Raw genomic sequence first — 11,859 nt, 5'->3', positions numbered from 1 at the left:
AGAGAGAGAGAGAGAGAGAGAGAGAGAGAGAGAGAGAGAGAGAGACCAGAGGCTGGCTTCTCATTACAGAAACGGAAGTCCGCGGACCTCGAATGTTCCTCAGGTGCGCGAAGGACGACAGCGAGAGAGACGCGACGATTCGACCGTCCCGGACGAGAATTCTAAGAGCGTGAGCTATCGCCGTCTGGTACGTGAACGAAATTATTTATAGCACCGCACCTGTCGTCGATAAAGAGAGTCGCGCGCGGCCGGGTATAGTATTCCACGCGCGATTTCGCTGTCCCGAAAGTACGCCGCGGATTTGCGAATGTGATTTGTCAATCCCGGCGCCGCTTACGAAGACATGAGCCCGCTGTGCAGCTTTTTCAAGATTCTCCAGGAGGCAAGGTCCACTCGATCTCACCGAAACGTGGAATCCTGTTACTTTTATTACACTTTAAGAGCTGACGGCGCGCGGAGTTCCTTATCGTTGTAACGCACTTGTAACTCGAGAATTACCACTGGTGCCTCATGATTTTTCGAAAAAGGAACTACAAATTCGTAAATCGACATTGGCGAGTACCCAACTACGACGACTGAGGATCACAACAAAAGTGTATAGCAAGGTTTTCCGAGTAAAATATTAAAATTACATTAAAGTAAAAAATTTAAAATTTTAAAGTTACTAGAAATTAAACGCGAGATGCTGCAAGGGAGAGCTGTCGGAATCGTACCTGATTTTTTAAATTTTAACACATGCAAAGTAAAATATAATCAGAAAATATTCTATTTTATTCATTATTCATTGCTTTCAATTATTTCTTATTTTCTATTGTTAGATGTGGTTTACATTCAATAATAATAAGAAAATCGATGAGGTAGGATTTAGGAAGAGCGGTACGATTTCGGCGGCTCTCCCTAATTAGTCGCGTGGGTTTATATCTTGATTGAAGAGCAATTTGTTCGAATGATGAAATCGACAACATTATTAATTCGTACACTGTCGCATGGAATCGACAAATTCATCGTTGCAGTTGCCGTCGCTCCTCTCGGGGGATACTCCGTATATTTATAACGCAGGAGAGTCGAGTTGTCTGTCAATATTACACTTTTGCTATCGGACGAATCCGACGACAACCGGAGTGCTACGAGGAGTGTGTCGGGAGTCAAATGAAATTCAATGGGAAGGACCACGCGCATGTCTATTGACAGACGTTGTATACGGGCGAAGTGTATGAAGACGTGCGACGGCGAGGGCGACGGCGAACCGGTCGATCGACATTCGACTCTTGACTGATTTGTTTCCAGCCGATAAACGGCGAAACTGATGCTTCCCGCCGGCATTTCCAATAGGCAAGACACGTTCCTCCGGGCGATACCTTTATTGGAGGAGCCACGAGTCACACGCGGTCTTAGGATGACTAATAAACTTATCGGCAAATCGACGTTTGCGATTTCTCATTTACGCCGACTGAACGATGTCGCCGTGAAATTAAGAGAGATGACAAAATGAATGGTCTTTTCTTGAAGAAATAGTTAGTTCCTGAATTTCAGCTCGACAACTTCGACACTGCCTTGCTTAAGAACTTACAAAAGTCGTCCCGATACTTGCGATCGATATTCCGTGATTGGAGTACCGCGGGTTGCGCGATTTAAGGAATTAATGTTATCACGATTTTGTGACACGCGAGCTATGTACGCTGAACGGTTTGCACATTTCTTGTCCAACGGAATTGCAACGTTTGTCAGCTTTGAAAATCACTGCTGATGTGTACGCGCGGTAATCGGTTATGACAGAAGCCGAAGAGTGACAATACAGAGACTGACATCTGTGACATTTGGAAGAGAGGGTTTATTTTCTTAATTGAGAGAACGCTATTTTTGGGAGTATAATTTTTATATATTTATAACCGCGATTATACTGTGCATACATATCAACGATGACTTTCTGACAACTTGAAGCGTTGCAATGTCATTCGATGAATGGCGCAAATCGAGTGTGCCGCACATGGATGCCTTACCATTCTTTAAATCGAGACTTATAAAATTTTCGATCTTACATATAATTTAAATTTAAGGTTGAAAATCGTGTAAGTAACTTTAGTTATAATAGTAACGTTATAATGGCTTTAATTATAATAGTTTCAAGCTTATTCGTAGACGTATGAGAATTGTGTAACTCTCGATTTAGGGAATTGCAGGGCATCCATGGCGCTATGTATATACTCGCGGCTAGACAAGCTATCCGCTATATCTTGTGCGATTATCGAAACGCATCGTTATGTTCTCCAATAAGAGAATTTGTTTTCCAATGGAAGCATTCTGCCATCGTACAAAACATTCCGGAATTCACACAAAAAGCGACGGACATCCTACCTAACCACGAGTATACACCACGTAAATTGATATTTGTAGATTTAATTATGTAAAATTACCTTTCTAAAATTACGCAAACACAAATGCAATATGATCTACAGTCAGAGAATTCGCGAGATAAACGGTGGTAGCGAAAACGTACGAAAATTGATGTTGAAGTTTTGGTCCTATGTTAAACCTTGAATTCTACAACGCAGTAAGAGCTAAGTTAGCAAAGTAGGTTTAGTTCTAATGATACAATTTACTTTGGCTCTGATGATGTCCGAAATTTTCCTTTTCACTTTCTTTGGTGTCAAAATAGGTGTTAAATGGAATAGAGAGGCTGAAAATAGGATCAAAATTTCGACTCGGGGCGACAAATTCGAGATGAAACGTGTAATGTCTATTTTGTGATTATCAGTGAAGAGAGGTGGTACTTACATCGGCAGAAGAGTCGAGATAATACGTTCGGCCTCCTCCGGGGGCGGCGGGAACTCCTGCGTGGAAACGCCCGCAAGATCCTGCGGCTCCGGACAGTCCGGAACCGGACGTAATGCTACCAGTGCCATCTTCGCCTTCCGACCATTCATGCTCATGTAACCGTCGTCCTCGGATTGGTGTCCTGCCGGCATACGTTTTACGACGGTGAACTCTCCGACAGAACGACGACGGTCGCGGAATGGGAGAAAAGAGAAGGAGAGAAGACGATTTAATCCGTCGAACATCGACTTTATCCTAAACGCGGCGTTCCTGTTACGACTCTTTCCGAACAGTTTCAGTCCAGCGAGAAATTGCATTACTTCCGTCCTCGCGATCCTGGTAATACGCGACGAAAAGTTTGTGTCGCGCGATAAAGCATCAAACAGCACACAACTCGAGTAATATCTCGTTAAGGGTTTTTTCTTCGCGAAAAAAAACAAAACGATGGAAATGGATTATTCAACGAATTGTCTTGACGAGTCTTGACGGGCGAATCGCGACGTGTGGAGAACTGCTTTTTTGCTCATTTTCCTTATTTATTTGCCCTCTCTTTGCTCTTTGATCGTTTTTCCTCAATATTGTACTGTGAGTCTTTATGGCAACTTTAATTTTTTTAATTAATTATTTTAACTACTGGTGAGATGTGGCGGTGCTTTAACCAAAATGTTTACATTGCACTATATCGATCAATCGAACATGATTTTTACATAATCATTGTATGTTATAATATTTTGAGAGAGGATACCTTAGGACTATAACAAACGCAATAATAGAGACAATAATAAACTCACTCAATGCCTCTCTTTCTTGCTACACGGAAGAAAAAGATATAGTGCACGTAAACAAAGTATTTGTGATCAACATAGATAGATGCACCTTAGTTGTGTGACGGCAATGTGTATGCTTGATGCGAGTCAGTTTGGTGCATCAACTGCGTCAATGTAATTACGCATGACTTGGTTGTGGCAATCGATTCGGGTGACATATACGATGGATACAATCAGGTTGAAGCAACCAGAAGTATCGTCACTGTAATTCAACAATTGTTCTGTGATTGTAACAACCATATCATTAGTTGTTCCGCATTTTACTTAATCTGGTTGGCACAATCAGATTTGGGCCGACCATACTGATCTTTCTGTATCTTATCACGCCAAACGCTTGCGTTGGCGCGATATCGGTGATAAGTGCACACACGCATTAATGAGCGAATTTATGATTGTTTATTCTCTTTATTGCAGTGTTTGTTATTACTTTAGGACGTCGTATTTCAGGATATGGTATGCTCGATTAATCGACAATGCAATGCAGAATGTTTCCCTAACAACGTAAAAAATTATTCTATTCTCGCGTGAAAGCGTTATCATGCGTTCAACTGGCAGGCCTGACTCTTTTTCGGGGCCGAGATATCACTCGTTAATAAGCCGCGATCGTTTGCAGATACCTCTCTTTGGCGTGCAGCGAGTGAAGTCGCGTGTTGTCGGACGAAATGCCGATTTGAATTTTTAGTGAACCGTGTACTACGTGCGAGAGAGCAGCCTCAGCAGCTCTCTCGTTCTCCCTCTCTGCCGGCTCTCGTTCTCGCAGAAATGTACATGCTTTCACGCCAATTTTCCGCGAATTGAATGGCAGTCCGCCAAGTCGGCAGGTTTATATTGTACAGCCGTAGAAGCGTTTCGAGATGGAAATAAAAGGAAAATATGTATCCCAGTCGCGGGAAAAACAGCGAAGTCTCGACCGCCTGACGAGCCACCGTCCGATAGATCGAGAGAGGCTCCATCTCACGATAATCCTCCATTCCCTCCCCCGTGTCTCCCCTGCTCCTTTGTTTCCAACATCAGCTCGCGCAATGCGTTTTCTATGAGTTGTTTAACCACGCTCTACGCTCCCGCGCGAGAACTTACTTAATTTCCTCCGCCTCTTCCGATATTTATGCAAGCGCTCTCTAAAGTACAATCAGTAAATTCTTCATCGTAATGCTGTACTTGGAACTGATGGTTCAGTTATAAGTGCAGTAATGCGATCAGTAAAATCTCGCTGAAAGAATCAATTAATAACGGTGACTGTTCCAAATTCGGGACTCGGATTGTTACGAGATTAACTATCACACGCAGGTTCTTACTGCCGCAGCTAATTGTCTTTTTATCCGCGAGGAATTATCCTTTGTATCTCCTGAGCTATCTTCCGAGTGTTTCTCGAGAGCTGTAGGTATTTTCCAACTCTCTCTCTCGAGTAGGCACTTGACGCAGTGGAGGGAATATGTGCCAGCGGATAAAAACGCTCACAATGGATTAATTTGGCAGATGTCATCGCGTCGTTGAGGTTTCGTTTCGATACTCATGCAAAAAAAAAAAGAAAGTCGTCGACGTTTAACCGTGCCGCGTGTATAAATGAAATTAAGCTCGACCTCGTTTGTTTGCTTGTGTGTTTGTTTGTTCGTTTGAACCTGAAAATGGTTAACCGAGTTTTCGTCCAATTGTTTGCTCGAATCTGGGTTGTGCGCGAAACACGCGTGATACGGCCTGCAAATTTGGAATGGTGCACATGACATTAATTTTGACAGACATATTTGTCGACCGTTATGGATATCGGAAACTTCGCCCGCGCGTTATGTTTTTTAAATAAACACAGCGTAGAATTCATTTCAATCATCGAGAGAGAGAGAGAGAGAGAGAGGGGGGGAGAAGGAAAGAGAGAGAGATCGCGTTCATCGACGGACAGTTGCGGGTCAAAACCAAACGACGAGATTCCGGTGAGGTCGTGAAAGTACAGAACGTACAAATCAATTTATTGCAGGCGCGCGCGCGTGTATATCTCCATGAATTGCTCGAACACTCGAGTTAACGAAAAGGAAACACACACCAGCGCATGAGAAAGTTTCAGTTGCGTCGCCGCTCAGTAATTGCCCGCTCGGTAATTGTAAGCAGCTTCATTTCTCCTCCGCTTCAGGTAAGACAGCTTTAATTACGCGGATACGCAACGGCTTTAAACACAATCACGAAATCCTGGCCGCGCGCTCCCGGTAAAAGCGCATTTATTCCTATTCCCATGCAGGTACCGAATGAAACGGCATATATGAGATCCAATTACGCTCCTTGATCCACGATTCTTTGCGAAGGCCGGTGGTCTTTGTCTCAAAGGTTAAGGAGATACCGGCGCACGCGCCAGTATGATCACAAGCACGGTAATTACTCGATTGTTGTATAAATAAAGCGAACGACCTCAAGGAACGGCCAGGAGTGACGGTAAAGGCAAAGTTCGGGGTCGAATGAAAAGGGACTGGAAATAATTAATTGCGCGTTCTTACGAACAGCTCTGTTGCCATGCTGAAATCCGGGAGAGCCTATTTCATCATTATAAGATACACGTCAGGCCCAACACATGTGATCAGATTTGCGTTCAAGTTAGAAGGAAATTATTTAAACACTTGAGAGAGAAGAATATCTTCACTGGGAAGAAAAGAAAATTTATTTCTGATATACAAAGTTGATTTCTGTGAAATAATCTTTCGTTCCACGCGGACAAGAGATTTCAGTTCGGGTAACTGAATAGGGGGAGGGGGACCAAACGAAAAACTCACTGACGAAAAATGATATCTCTGTTACCGCGACTGAAAGCATTTGTCTGAACATCCAGCCGCGTTAAAACTCGGTTGAGATAACTGAGAGTAATTGACTGATGAGTAGAAACCTCCCACAGGAATCTTTCCGTTCTTAAACCGAGTTTTTCATCTGATCCCCAAGTAACAGAAAATCTAATCGCACTAACGGTGTTGTTTCGTCCGTGCATAAATAAATTTTCAAGTATTTTTTTCCCAGTGTAATTAAGAGAAATCGAAGCAACGATTCTAAGACATTCCGTGCAAATCGTCCAAGAATCGGTCGTACATTTTTATTATGTAGATATTTTCGCCATTTTTATCTTGGCGAATTTTTGTCCGCGATAACTCTCCAACAAAATATTTTCACGGTGTCAACAGTTCGCGGGGTAACAGGCAAACTATTTTATTTTGAGGGTCGCACTTGTGATCTCTGTGATAATGACCGCGCATTGGTCTATCTCTGTAGAGAGTTTCACGGCGGAATCACTTAAGCTGCCATTCTCAAACGATGTCTAGGAAAGTCCGTAGTCGTCGCATCGGAAACGACAGTCAGGCGAGATGTTGACTCTCGGTTTACGACTGCGCGGGATCGTGGTAGCCGCGTAACTATGAAGTTATTGCGGCTCGAAGATGCAGGCAACCGAGCAAGTGAATCATTTCGGTTGGTTATATCGCCGCGAAATGTTTTCGTGGTTGCGCGGTTTCTAGGACAAGGCATTTAACTTTTCGCGATCCCAATTATTTTCAACTTTTCTTCTCTATCCGTGGGAATTCATTTACTTCGTGTCTTATTGTGCTTTGCCTTTACTTCAATATTTCCTTTTTAATTAATGCAACAATATATTTACGATATTAACCCTAGAACCTTAACGTGGACAAAATTTATCCAGACCAACTTTTCAAATGTTACAGTTCTTAAAAACACGTATTTTATTCTTTTTCTTAATATAACTTTCGTCAACTTTGCTAGAAATATTAATAGAATCGTATTTCTCGACGATTTCTATTTTAATTAAAAAAAAAAAACATTAGATTTCGATAATTTCTTCGGAAGCTGTGGGCAAAAAAAAATGCGCTTGGTGAAATTTATCCATATTTAAGGGATATTTATATCATTTTTGAATGTTTAGGACATAAATTCTAGGGTTAATATAAATATATTTATATCGAATATATTATTAATGAATAAAAAGTTGGTTTATAAACTTGAACGAAACGCGATATTGAGATGAACTTGACACACGACTATAAAGGGTTAAGTCAATCATATCATAAGAAGACCATTGCGAAAGAGCAGTCAATAGATGCAGATTCGAAGATGTTATAAGAAGCAATCCAAGTTTTAATTGCAAAAAATAGAAGTAGCGGCAACGTCATCCTTTTTTCAATAAAAAAGAAATATTATCATGATACGCATCGAGAAATTTTCTTGCACATAATATAGAGAAATTGCTTCGCAGTGTTCCATACTTAGTTATAAAAACATATCGTCTCTGTCGTGTATCACTTTGTCGGCAAAATAACGAGCCGCATTCAAGTAGTCCGTTGGGCGTGAGTCCTTTAATCAGATTAATTGCGCACTCTAATCAAAAGTAGAGTAGCAGTTCGCAAGCTGTGTCGCGTTTGGTGCAACCTGCATCGTGCACATTGCATCGTACATTGCGCCCTACAATTACGAGTCCACGACGGAAGTTTGCCTGGGTCAACGTACACGAGAGAGCGAACGAGGGAGAGTGAGAAAGCAGGGGAGAGAAAGAGAGACGGGGATTGCAGGAAAGTTAAATATCTTAGTCGGCAGAGTGACGAGTTAAATCACGTAAATCGCACATTGTATACACACGTGTATATACAGAGAGAGAGAGAGAGAGAGAGAGAGAGAGAGAGAGAGACATATATAGAAACACACACGAGTGGCGCGTGTTGTCCGGAACGACTTTCCAGGGCAACTCGCATCGGCGCTGGAACTTCGTGCCGTTTCAAACGCGCGAGCAGATATCTGTAGAGAGAGAGAGAGAGAGAGAGAGAGAGAGAGAGAGAGAGAGAAGCGGAAATAGCGTGCGAAGTTCTGGAAAGAGGCGTGCTCGGTTGTCAGGGGAAATTTACTATCTTCCCCCTGTCGATATAAAGCGGCGGTGCTTCCTCTCTCGCCGCGAGTTCGGGCGAGCGGACGACGTTTCTACCCGCGGCGAAAATTCGCAGCGAGTGGCGATCATTTGTCGCGATTTTTCAAACGCTCGGGCTATCTCGACATTTGCGTGAAAGCGCAAGAAATCGCGACGTAACGGCGCGCGCGGCGCTCACCGAGGAGAATGCGAATGAACGTATAGATGATAAATGAGCGAGGAACAGTTCGTGCGTCAATAATCCGTCGGTCACGCGCGATTCTCTGCGAACGCTGTTCATATCGCTCTTGATGAGATTTAATTAGTCAGTCACGAGGTGATAGTTTCCAAAGGAAATAGACGCGATCACCGCGATAGATAATGCACGCACGCACGCACGCACACACGCACGTGAGATCTATGAGCGCTGCAGCGTCGATTCGCGGCGACGTGCTCGTATTTCGCGCGCAGAATGATGCAAAAGTTTGCATCCCACGGAATTTACGGAATCGATAGTGTGCACGACGCGCGTAAAACAAAATAAAACACGGCCGCCAAATGAAAATTTTTTTCCAAATTTTCTGGATAGTTGATTCGCGGTGTTTTCCACATACTGTTCGTTCCGTGACGCGGGTATCCGTGGAAAAAAGAAGAATCGAATTAATTCTCGCTGTCAAAGGTCTGTCAGAGCTCGCCGATGTGTGTGCTCGTGATCTCGAGATGACCGTGTCGATTTTCGCAGCGATCCGATATCGGGCGATTCCGCCGTGAACGTTCATCTCGCCGTAGCGCGAAATCGCGCGTAAAGGACGAACGTTAAAATTTACGCTAAGTGCGCATTTTCGACGGCTACTGAGTGAAAGAGCGCATGAAGGCGAGTTGCGACACAAGAAATCGCACGAAATGTCGTTCGAATCAGATCGCGAGGGCGCTGTATATATATTTAACAAAGCCTCGCAATTCACGGAAAATTCTCGACAAAATTCTTCACCATAAAGACTCGCGCGTTTAATCCTAGAAAGGTAATGTGAGTAACCTTTACTCATAATGAAAAAGCTTTGCCCTCTAGTATTTATTATATCATTCGCTGAAATGAAGATACCACTGCTTTTTCTTCTGAGATATTACTTGAATAAATAAAAATTGCACGGAAAGAAGAGAAAAATTTCACTGCCACAGCCGACCGTGGTTTGCTGAAAATGTATTTGTCGCTGTAACTGGAACTTTTGCTACTTTCTTCAAAACTTTGAAGGAATTTCTAAACTCGAAACTCTTTCTCTTGTATTTTTCGTTAATTTGCATCGGTTTCATAGCTAAATATTTGATTCTTCTTTTTACACGTTTCTTGCACTTTTACGTCACGTCATTTAACACGTTTTAAGACGTTGTTAATTACGCGTTTAAATGTGTCAAGTAACTTAAGATGATAAAAAAGAGAGACGTGTGAAGAGAGATTCAGTCTAAACAATACACTTGAATTTGCAAGTACTGGCAGTTATACTTTTAGATACTCATATGTTACAGTAAAATTTAGCTACTACATATAGATTCTTGCCGCAGAGTTAACTATTTTTCCATGTATTCATCTCTATTAATCGTACCATATATTACCATTACTCTTCTCCGAGGGTTAAGACTTTCAGTGAGCAAAAATTACTCAGCCTACTTTTCTAGAGTTACATCGCCAATTTAATATTCGCTAGGCGTATCCGCGCTCGTTGTTTATTCTTTTAACGTGTTCCTTTCTATAATTCCTGGTTATCCTGGGGGACTTGTCCCAGAACAAGGTAATGAATCTATATTAGGGCTATGCTTACGGCTCTCAACCCGTTCTCCGTTACAATTGGGATTAGGATTAGGATTTAGAGCCTCGCACGTATAAGAGTCTACCTGGGGCTCGATGCGCTAAGCACCCAAGGGACCAAGGATCTGGAGGGCTCGACGAGTCTCGAATTCCAAGATCCTGCGGCGCGTCGCCTCTCACAACGTCTGACAATACAAATAAAGACGCGAGCAGGTCTGAGTCGTCGACCTGGTCGCGACTGTTACCTTCGACAATGTTTCATAATTTAATTGTGAAGGAATCGCGTGAAAGAAATTTAAAATAGCATTAAACTTTTAAAGAAAGAAGAACTTTAAAACTCGGATAGAATTTTGAAGCTCTTAACGCTTTCTCTTTAATTTCGAAACTCTGGAGGAAGTTCTAAGAGAAGGAATCTGAAAAAATCACACTCTTCGCGCTCGCGATTACTTGCGTAGTCGCCCGCGGAACCTCCTACGTTCGGTAAAACGCAGATTCGTGAATGAGCCTCGAGACGAGACGCTTTGAAAAAACATCGTTCGTCCTTTTTATCTTGACCAACAGTCCCTAACGAGAAGAATAAATAATCAAACATTAAAGGGAGGCTCCTCCGGGCGCGGAGTGCGTCGGTTAATCGCGCTCGGTAAACACGAGCGAGGGTGAGTCGATGTTGCGCTCGTCCCGTGAGGAAATAAGAAACGTGGAGAAGCGATAAACGAGAAAAAGGGTACCTAAGGACGGACTCTCGTCGTCGGGCGTGAGGCCAATACTCGGTTCCGTGCTGCTGCCGCAATCCCCGACGCCCCCGCTGCCCCCGCCGCCGACGCAGCCGCCCCCGCCGCTGCCGCTACCACCGCCGCCACCTTCGCCCTCCGCGTCGTGCTCGTCGTACTCTGAGAGCACCTTGTCCAGCAGCTCGATCGATCGTTGCACATCGTCACCTCTGGAACAAACGTAACGTTTGATTCTATAGAGATTACAACGGCTCTCTTTCTCTATCTCTGCCTTTCTCTTTCTCTCTTTTTGTCTCTCTTTGGGCAAACGACGCGCATTGATAAACCCGAGAGAATCGTCGGAATCATCGTTTCGCGACTTACCCTCATGAGGATAAGACGAGATTCGCATAGTCTGCATTTGCGAAATATGTGATAAGGTAAAAGTACCTATGTCCAGCCACGTAATACTGGACCTTCTTATTGCTTTGGTCTTTAAATACAAATATTTAAACCTTTTTAATACAAATAAGATATACGTATATACGATATAAGATATACGATATTTATATATACATTATATATATATACACACACACACACACACACACATATATATATATATATATATATATATATATACAATATATATTTTAAAGTAGTAGAAGTTTCAATATTCCTATTTAAAGACCTATATATATATATAGATTCCTATATATATATATATATATATATATATATATACACACACACACACACACACACATATATATATATATACATATATATCTATATCTATATATATATAGGAATCTATATATATATATA

The 11,859-nt window shown here is 42.5% G+C and overlaps 1 protein-coding gene across 4 annotated transcripts in view; it reads right to left on the bottom strand.

The window, feature by feature from the left end:
- The window catches only part of LOC116845555, a 275,053-nt gene that overhangs the window by 64,103 nt on the left and 199,091 nt on the right, over positions 1-11,859 (bottom strand). For 3 of the 4 annotated variants that reach the window (XM_032818338.1, XM_032818339.1, XM_032818337.1), the window contains exons 4-5: positions 11,050-11,261; positions 2,776-2,956 (exon numbers count right to left, since the gene is read on the bottom strand). In XM_032818338.1, the coding sequence (XP_032674229.1) occupies positions 2,776-2,956; positions 11,050-11,261 (393 nt within the window). The remainder of the gene's footprint in view (positions 1-2,775; positions 2,957-11,049; positions 11,262-11,859) is intronic. The other variant, XM_032818340.1, reaches the window with a different exon arrangement.

Source organism: Odontomachus brunneus, unplaced genomic scaffold, assembly GCF_010583005.1.
Source record: "Odontomachus brunneus isolate Ranch 3 - 2012 unplaced genomic scaffold, Obru_v1 Obru_scaffold_053, whole genome shotgun sequence".
Taxonomy (NCBI): Eukaryota; Metazoa; Arthropoda; class Insecta; order Hymenoptera; family Formicidae; genus Odontomachus; species Odontomachus brunneus.
The sequence above is the reverse complement of the archived record's forward strand: the minus strand, read 5'-3'. Positions and strand labels throughout refer to the sequence as shown.